This window comes from Archocentrus centrarchus, chromosome 6, assembly GCF_007364275.1.
Source record: "Archocentrus centrarchus isolate MPI-CPG fArcCen1 chromosome 6, fArcCen1, whole genome shotgun sequence".
Taxonomy (NCBI): Eukaryota; Metazoa; Chordata; class Actinopteri; order Cichliformes; family Cichlidae; genus Archocentrus; species Archocentrus centrarchus.
The window spans coordinates 32491-42430 of record NC_044351.1 but is presented as its reverse complement, the minus strand read 5'-3'; the positions used below and the strand labels follow the sequence as shown (position 1 = coordinate 42430).

Genomic DNA, 9940 nt, shown 5'->3' with positions numbered 1-9940 from the left:
GGGATGCACCAATCTGACTTTTTTCCATCTAGATCAGCTGATGAGGGTCAAAAGAGTTTGTTCATTTCCTGTGGCTGGTTTGATTTCAGGTGAATGCAAGTCTTTCCTGTTCTGCTCACACATGGAGTGCAGCAGACAGATAAGGCAATAAAAGCTTCCCAACAAGCCTAATTTAAAGAGGCAGGAGCTAGTAAGCAAAGGAAGCTGTCATCATTGTGCCCCCTTTCATTCCCTGTCTTCCTTGTTGAGTTAGGATTGGCCAGTGATAATACATCCCTGATTTAAACTTTCTAAATAAAAACACTGACAGGTAAACAGGTTGTTACTGCCACTTATCTAAACATTATTCAAGCTGGTTTTTCATGACCCAGATTCCTCTCATCAGCAGTGGAGTCATAAAGCACATCTTCTCTCTTGCTGTTTCAACTGAATCAATACAGAGCAATCTTGTCCAGATTAATAACAGAACATGGTGATGTTTTAATTGTACGTACTGTAGCTGAACCTCAAGATAAGATGCATTGAGACAGAGAAGTTAGTACTTTGTATCTGTTGCTCTCTGTCTAATGTATTATTTGGTTGAGCCACTGTTTATTAATGAATTTGCTGGAGTTTATTTTTAAACATTTGTTCTTTATTCACTGAGTAAAAAAATAATCCCTAACAACACCCACGAAGCATCAATCAAAAACATCCTCTAAAGTCCTTCCGAAGGATTGCGGTTCATATTCGGAACAATTAAGCCCAGGAATACATCAGACAACGCTGGCAATTCCACCAGATTTGGAAGTGACTCACAACATTTTGCTAAAAAAATAGCACCGAGTGGACTTTAAAAATGTTTTTAACATTAGCTTTCTGAAGCTTAAGTCCAGAACTGGCCCACCAGAGGGTTCAATTCAGCCTGACCGGATGAAGTTATGACTCTCTGGTGGTTTAATTAAAAGGTACTGCTGATGTCAGTGACGCCAGCACTACGCAGGAGTGAAAATATCTGGAAATTTGAAACCTTTCCTCACAACTCTGACCAACACACCAAAGAAAATGAAGATTTTTACTCATTTAGTTTTGGATTCCTTTAATTACAGCTTCTCTCTACTTCCACTCTTTGTGATTTAAATGAGCTATCGTCATGCCTCACCTGTGGTAAAATATTACAGTGAATGCCACAGTTGATTCTGTAGATCTGCAATCCTCATTTAATAAGTTATTTTTGAAAGATTTAGCTCTTCTGTTGGTTCACTAAAACACAACATTTTCATCTTCACATTCAAATAAAAGTACAACACTATACGATTGTCAGGCCACATTAACCGAAGCAGGTTCTACACCTGGTCAGTTTTCAAAATAAGTCTCTAATGTGGGCGTTATTGCTTCCATGCAAGTGTGCAAGTGTCAGAGTGACACAAACTTGGTCAGGAAAGGTTAAACATCACAAGGTGACGTCCAGGTGACGCTGCAATGTAACACACCAGCTCTGCACATGTCGTTTAGGCAGCTGTTCCTGCTCCAGTACCTCCATCTAAAAGCTCCACCTTCAAAACGCCTGCAGTTTGCTAAGAGCCCGTGAGGAGGATGGAGGAAAATCACAGCATATTCCCAGGGCAATAAACAGACTGATGTGGCCAAAAGTATATGGACACCTGAATACCACAGGTATTATAAAAGGCTCCACTCTGAAACTATCCATCTCTAAAACATACGCTTCTCTTGGGTAAAAAAAGAAAGGGGGTGGTGGTGGTGCTTAATTTAGATTTATCAATTTCCTAAACTATAAGAAATCCACTGATGTGCCTTTTTGGGGGGCTTTGCATTTTACATGTTAGATATGAACATGTTATGGCAGGAAAACTTTATGCCTGTTGATTTTAGCATCTTAACATGTACACAGTTTTTACATCGAGGTCAGACACCGCTCCCGTCAGCTACAGTGAAATCTCAAAGTGATGGAGCTGCAAGGAGAAGCATGCAGATAAAATCTATCCTTCCAAATATCATATCTGATCCAAATCATATCCAAATATCAACTGAATCAGACAAAAATTATCCTGCTTGACTTTTTCAGGGCTTTATTTGCACTAAACTACACAGACACATTGATTTCACTGAGGGCCAAACTGGTAATCATATCAATATCAATGACCTGCTTCTCAAGATTCTCAAATAGGTCTTTTGGGAACTTACTTTGATGCAGTATCTAAATTAAGTTTCAATGATTACTGGGACATAAAACCTGGATTTATCAGCCAAATCTGATAAAATCCTGCTTAAAACATTCACTGATTCTAATTCAAAACCTTTTTCTCCCCCTCTCAAAATTAAACCACCAGCACACATTTTACTTCAGGAACTTCTTTCTCAGAGAGAGAGAAAGCCAAAGCAGCTTGGTTTTGTTTTGATAGGAATTGGGTTTAAAAAACAAAAACAAAAGATAGATGATCATAAAAATGCTGAACATCAGCCCCAAATAAATACCCCAAACAATAAATAAGAAAGGCCCAAATCAAAAAAGATCGTGGAAGGATTCAGAGCAGGAGTGCCCACATAGTTTTGGTCACAGTTTATTTTCAGTGAAATGAACCAGATGAAAATCTTAAATTAAACATAATAAACCAGAAAGCAGATGTTGGCAGCCAGCTGATGTGATTTTATTCTGTCATTGCTGTTTTCTCCCCTCACAGTCCTCTGACAGCAGAAATAAACCCGATAAAAACTTCTGTTGAATTAAAAACTCCTGTGTGGCAGCTGATTGGTGGGCGAGCTCGGTCGTCTGTCGGCGTTTCTACAGGCACTCGTTTGTTCTGTCTGATCATTTCTTCTCGCAAAATTGTATCGACACAGCGGTGCACACAGTGGCTCCCTGGCAGGAAGGTAAGGCAAAACAGGAAGAGGCCTGGGGCACCGCTGCTGTCCATGCTTTGCAGTTCAAATAGAAAAAAAAAAAAAGGAAAAGAAAGAGAAAACTTTATTTTTTATAAAAATGCTCAAAAAATTATTCAAACTGTTGCACTCAGCACCATTTGGCTCTGTTAGAAAAATCATTTTTTAAAAACATCACAGCACCCATTCCACTTCAGTGGAACTCCACGAATTCCTCGAGTGTTTTGGGGATCTGGTTGCGGTAGGTGATCTGGTGTTGCCGGACGGCGCGTGCCGCCAGGCACTTCAGGCTCATCTTCATCTGCGTCTTCAGCAGGATTTCCGACACACCCGTCGTGCTCTTGTCCAGCGGCGTCTTTTTCTGTTTGTTGGTCATGTCCGTGTGCGCACCGGCCTCCACCAGGTTGATGATGATAGCGTGCAGTGTGAGGAAGTCGCTGATGGGCCGGTTGTACTGGACGATGACGTGCAGCGGTGTGTTTCCCTCATTGTCAACGGCATTGACTTGCGCCCCGCAATCAATCAGCAGCTTGGTGACCTGCGCGTTGGGAAAGCTGCACACATCATTGGTGTGGAAGTCGTCGACCGGCGTTGTAGAGCTGATGGCAAGGTGGAGCAGCGAGGAGCCCTCACGTGAACGTGGGTCCAGCTGGATCAAGTTGTAGATGTGCTTGTTGATGGCGGCGCGCTCTTCGTCACTGCAGGTGGTTTTGGTGGAGATGCACGCCAGGTACAGGAAGGTGAATACATTTGACTCATAATTGTCCATGGCCTGCGGCAGCTCGGACTCGGCAGCAGCCTCCACACGAGCCATGCTGCGCTGAATCTCCAGCACACTGCAACCCAGCACCTGCTCAACTGCGGCGGCCGACACATGCTCCTTCAGGTGGACCATCTGCGAGAACACCTGGGCAAAGCGCAGCAGATCCTTATGTGTATTCCGGTTTCCTTTCTGCCGCAGGTGGAGCGCATGCAGCCACAGCTTGATGCACTGTTCAAACTCCATGTTGTCAGCGTAGACGGCGCCACGGTAGATTATTGGATGCGATACGTCAATATTGTCCGAGCCCAGAATCCGTTCCCGAATCATCAGTCCCTCCATGTGCAGAGCATCACGATCCACTCTGATGGCCTCTAGGTCCTGCAGCGTTCGACACTCCCGGCGCCCTCCATAAGCCTCAATGGGCGGAAGCAGCTCCTTGGTGATGATGTTGTCTGGGTTGCGGTAGCGCTCCATCATGGCCATGTAAAGGTAGTGGTATGTCCTCTGTATGTCGTAGTTCTCCCTGTCGTTGGCAAAAGAGGCACCCAGTAGCTCCAGGGCCTCGATGCGGCTGTGAGGGTCGCAGTCGGCATGTGCCAGCAGCAGATCAACCACATCAGCCTTACAGCTCTCTGCAGCGACTTTCAGTGGTGTCATGCCGTGCCCGTTCACCACCATGGCTGCCTGGCAATGCATCAGCTCTTTGACAATTTCTAGGTGCCCTGCCTCAGCTGCAAAGTGCAGTGCAGTGGCGCCGCAGTGGGCCTTGGCGTTGGGGTTTGCCCCCTTCTCCAACAGGAACCTCACCACATCCGTGTGGCCTTTGTAGGCGGCGATCATCAGGCAGGTGTTGTTAAACTTGTTGGTGATGCTGATGTCAGCATTGTGCTCCACTAAGTAGCGAACAATGTCCAGGCGCCCGTCAAAGCAGGCAGCCCGCAGGGGGGTAGAGTTAGTGATGGTGGTGTGGTTGACGTTGGCGTGGTGACTCACCAAGAGACGCACCACCTCAAAGTGTCCTGCGCCGGCTGCACACCATAGCGCTGTGGCACCATCGATGACATAGCTGCAGGACAAACAAGAGATAATAAACCTTAACACATTGTCATTATTCTATTAAAGGTTACTGCCAGAATAATCATCATCATCATTAATAGTAACAGCTGATTAAAATAGTTGCCAGAATTGGAATTTTTTTACAATGTCCTCCATATGTTTACCTGCATTTTCACAATAATAATGAAAACCTGCAGTCGTTTCTGTCCAGGAATAATCTACAGAAGGTCCCAGTTTTAGTTTTAGTTCATTTTAATAAGCTCTGATAATAGAACAATCCATATAAAATTTATTTTCACCACCAAGCTCTAATTTTTGTCTGGTGTTATGTATCAAGTGCACCCTTTTTCCTTTACAGCAGGTCAGCACAGAGGACTAAAGTGGGATTCCTGCTTCTGCTTTAAATATATTTCTAGACCTCCATGAGATGCTTGGACCATAAAGATGTAAAATAGTGCTGTTGAGGTTTGTGCTTTTCCACTGTGACAGTAAATCATCACGTAGAAATAACAGCAGCAAACTTGCTGTATGTGCAGATTTATTTCTGAAATTATTTTTCTTATGACCCCTCAGGCTGTTCATCTGTTTCCTGAACAAACTAATATAAAAAAAACAACACCATGGCTTTTGAGTGAGTGAGATAATGAGCAGCTGAATGAAGCTTTTGGTTTCAGTGTTTTAAGAAATGAAACCAAAACCACCACCGGTGAAGTCCCTGATCTTTCCATATGATCCGGTTTCTTAGCGTTCTTATCGCCTTAAAGATGTTCTGCTTATCTAATCATAATGAGACTTTAACCTCCTCTCATAAAGGTTTGAATAACACTTAATGGCATGTTTAAACGCAGAAATCTGACTGTAATAAAGCAGATAGGTTGTGTAAACTTAAAGGTACAGTCAGTCATTTCATCATCTTCTCACCTCAAATCCCACTTTCCCGTGATAAATTTTGATTACATTTTCACATCATATGCGAGTTTAATCCTTCAAAGATTCATTAACGCGGGCTAACAGCAGCAAAAACAGCAACGCTTACAGAGAGAAAAGTTCAGCATATCCTCAACAGCTCACCTCAGTATCGCTGCCAGGAGTGAGCTTCACTGACTCATCGACTCCTATCGGACTCCTTTCAAAGTTTTACAGCTTCCAGCGTAAACAGACGTGGGCACCAGCTGAGGTAAACAGCCTACACTCTAAGATGAATGGCAGTCAGACTTTTTGAGGTGACTCAGGGTTAAAAACAAAAACTATCCTAAAATATTTAATTGAGATATATCCAGTTTTTATTCATGATCATTTACTAATCATTGATATTAGTAAATTATGTTAATATACTGTGTACAAAATTAGTTTTACACTCAAGCAGGAGTAGAAACAGGCTGTTGGCCTCGGCTGTTATGGGGAACAGTCTAAACGTAAGGTTTTAGCTCTCTCTTGGATGGCTGTGGCTCCGGAGGTAGAGCAGGTCATCTACTAATCAGAATGTTGGTGGTTCAATTCCTGGCTGTTCCAGTCTGCATGTTAAAGTATCCTTGGGCAAGATAATGAACCCCAAGTTGATCGCCAATGTAACCATCAGAGTATGAATGTGTGTGAATATTAGATGGAAAGCTTTGACATAGAAAACAGTGCTTGTGTGAATGGGAGAATGCAAATGTGTTGCATAAAGCGCTTTGAGTGCTCAGCTTGAGTAGAACAATGCTATATAAGAACTTGTCCATTACTAACACGTTTGTTGTACAGTGGCCAACGTAGCTACGATTATGCACTTGAATTGGGAGGGGTAAGGAAACAGAACTCAGTTGACTGCAATCTACTGACATCTGGTGGTAAGATTTTACACACTGTACCTTTAATTTGCTTTGAAAAGTACTAATAAATTAAATAATAAATCTTTAAGTTAAACAGATTTTTGATTAACTTTGAACAATTATTTCAGTTGACCTGCTTTAGTTTAACCAGAATGCAACGATTCCGAGAACATTTAAGTACATTAGTTGCACTAACGCTTGGTTAGTGCAGCTAATTGCACACGACTATATTAACCTTCAGTTACACATACTCCATTGTAACAAAGAGGATGCAAAATGTTTCAGCTCATTTCCTGCTGCAAACGCACCCACTCTGTTATAAAAACAAAACACTAACTTAAGACTTCAGTTGGTTTGTGTTTGATTTGCCTTAACTGAAACCCAAATGCTCACAGATAGATTTGAGATTTTATTGATCCTGAAAGAAATTTAGACATTTATAGCAAAAACTTAAAATTTTCCTCACAGGTTCTGTTCATTATTATATTTTGAGGGAAGCGTGGTGCTCACAGCAGAAAGGTCCTGGGTTTTAATCCACTGGCCGGCTGGGTTCGTTTTGCGGGGAGTTTGTACATTCTTCACGTGTTTGCGTGGGTTCCATCGGGTTCTCCTGCTTCCTCTCACAGTCCAAAGACAGGCTCGTTAGGTTAACTTGTGTTAAAAGTGCAACACAAACCGGAAATGGAGAATGCTCACCTTCAAAGTAAAAGCTGTCTTACCACTACAGTTTTTACTTTGAAGATGAACAGTCTCTGTTTAAGGTTTGTGTCCCACTTTTTCCAAGTTTCACTACTGCTCAGAGACCGTTGACCCCTTTGTGACCTATTCCACCTCATGTCCTCCAGCAAACAGCACTTTTCCCGAGCTTGGATTTCCTTGATCTGTGGAATTGGGTTCTTATTTTACTTTAATATACTTTCCAGCTTCTAGATAGTATTTAGTTCTTTTTACTACTGTACACTTTTGTTTGCATTTTATCCAGCTTTATGTTACTTAGAGTTTCTGGTTTAAATAACGTCACTTTTTGGGAATGTTTCAGAAAACATTTTTTTTTTTAAAGCTTCATAATTTTTTTCCTTGTTGATTTCACTGTTTTTTGTAATTTACCTGTTTTTCTTGCATTTTCTCCTAAAGTTGACCCATTCCCTATATACATATATATCTATATACATGTGTTTAGTTTAATAATATAAATCTATTTTCTAATTTATTTTTGTATGCACTCTTTTTGTTCTTTAGTCCATTTTAAGTATTTAAATGCACATTTTTGGTTATTGCTGCATATTTACTCATTTTGTTGTGGCTCATGTCTGAAACATCTGGAGCACTAACCCACAGGTGTGACTGACATGTTAGCAGGTGAGGGTTTATGGAAAAGCCTGATGTGAACCTCCTGAAGCAGCAGAGCTTAACTGAATTTGCTAAATCACATTCTGGTTTTCCTCAAATGTTCTGTAACAAATAATTTGAAGTCTGTGGCACTTTCTTCCTGTCTGAGCCACCGAAACTGGCTATTTCTGAATAATAGTCCTGACAGTGGAACAGCAGGTACCCTCAGGTGAGCAGACAACAGGTGTAACATGGCTCTTACCCGTCAAACCGAACCGTGCCGGTCTGCTCCGTGTCCACCCTGTAGTGGTCCAGGAGGAGCCGGACCACTTTGTCGTGGCCGTTCCGCGCCGCGATGATCAGCGGGGTTGACCTCTGGCCGCTCAGGTGGGTCACGTAGCTCAGCAGGAACTGCGTCTCCGCCTCGGAGTGGTTCAGCAGCAGTGCGGCCAGGGTCAGGACTCGGCCCTCGCTGGCCGCCTTGTACACATACCCGGCCAGGGACTCCATGAGAGCCCGAGAGGAGGCCAGGAGCTCCGCGTTCTTCCAATCTGGCAGCGTCCGATCCCCCGAAGCGACCCGCCTCCCATTAAAGAGTCCAAATCGGCCGCGGGGGTGGCATGAAACGGGTCTCTACTCCCCTGCAGCCCCGGAGGAAACGCGCAGAGGTCCCAGCTGGTAGACTGTCAGCGCCAGGCTCCGGATGAATATCTTCTGGCGGCAGAAGGGCGAGCGGACCGGTTAGCTCCAACTGCTAACTGCTAACGTCGGTGAGTCGCTTCCGACTCGTCCGTTTGAGGTCAAAGGTCAGAAACCTTACACTTCGGACCTCCTGTTCGCGCTGAAAATAAAAATCCTATCCCGCAGCATCTGAGAGCGGAAGAAAGGTCAAAGGTTCAAAAACAAACAGCTGATTTCAGCTCACGGAAGTTTCAGCTTCAAAACACCTCCGAGCGGAGCTTCTTCTCCTGCTGCTCACCGCGACGTCGCGGCGCGGCAGCGCCACCCTTTGGCGAGGAATAATCACTGCAGCTGACGAAAAGTGAAAATGAAATTCTAAATATAGTAAGGAAAAGTAAAACTAAAACATCTGTTGATAGTGATGGGATTGATATAATGATTATTAAAAAAACCTATTGAATGTATAATTAAACCATTTACATATATTTGTAATTTGTCTGTCCAAAGTGGCAAATTTCCAGAGAAAATGAAATTAGCAAAAGTAATTCCAGTATTCAAAAATGGTGATAGACATAGCTGTGACAATTATAGACCGATTTCTGTGCTCCCCCAATTTTCTAAAGTGCTTGAAAAACGGTTTGTTCAGAAATTAGATAATTATATCGAAAAAAATAATTTGCTGAGTGAGAGTCAGTATGGGTTTAGGTCAAAAAAATCAACATCCCTCGCATTATTAGAATTAAATGAAGAAATTACAACAGCAATAGAAAGGAAATAATATACAGTGTAATGTACTTATATTGTGTACTAAATAGACAGGAACGAGCTTGTTCTCAACTGGCGCATTCTTTTATTATACCACAAACATGGCTGGGCCGCTTTCCTGACTGCCCCAACCGCTAGGTACGGATACCCATTAGGGACATACAGAACGCGTACCACACACGCACTTTCCAACAATACATTACATCCCCCTTTCTCAACAGTAAAACAAATGCAGTGCTACATGTAACAAACTGAAAGAAGCATTCCCCTAAACACTACCCCAACTGAAATTATCATTTAGCTTCACAACAGTGTAACCATAACCGAACAATACTTTCACTGATACCTGTAATCTTAATACAGTGAATATTAAGCTTATTACTGAACAAGTAGTCAAACTAAACTAGGAAGGAGAGGTTACTAGCACATCACTTCTAACAGACGTCTTACCACGCCTGTCCCTGACTAAGACAGTTCATAAGTTGAGCCTCTCAGGTGGTCTTACTGTTCTGCCCAGCCTAGTGCGAAAGAGTCCACCTGTTTGGGCCTGCGTGAGCCGGGGTACCTCTGAGGGTGACAGAGGGGACGCTGGCGGGCCTGCCGATGACTGTGGCTCCTCAGCTGCTGGTTCGTGCCAGGGCTCATCAGGCAGATC

General features: G+C 43.1%; 1 protein-coding gene across 3 annotated transcripts; it reads right to left on the bottom strand.

Annotated features, from left to right (window-relative positions):
- Nucleotides 1–2626: 2626 nt before the first annotated feature.
- On the bottom strand, nucleotides 2627–8819 carry fem1b (fem-1 homolog b). 3 transcript variants are annotated; one of them, XM_030732271.1, is made up of 3 exons: nucleotides 8102–8819; nucleotides 3064–4709; nucleotides 2627–2916 (listed from the first exon to the last, which is right to left on the bottom strand). In XM_030732271.1, exons 1-2 carry the CDS (start codon nucleotides 8347–8349, stop codon nucleotides 3074–3076), a joined length of 1884 nt encoding a protein of 627 aa, XP_030588131.1. In that variant the 5' UTR covers nucleotides 8350–8819; the 3' UTR covers nucleotides 2627–2916; nucleotides 3064–3073. The 3 variants fall into 3 exon arrangements, with proteins under 3 accessions (XP_030588131.1, XP_030588132.1, XP_030588130.1); XM_030732272.1 differs by having other exon boundaries at nucleotides 2627–3605; nucleotides 3873–4709; XM_030732270.1 differs by having other exon boundaries at nucleotides 2627–4709.
- Nucleotides 8820–9940: the final 1121 nt, after the last annotated feature.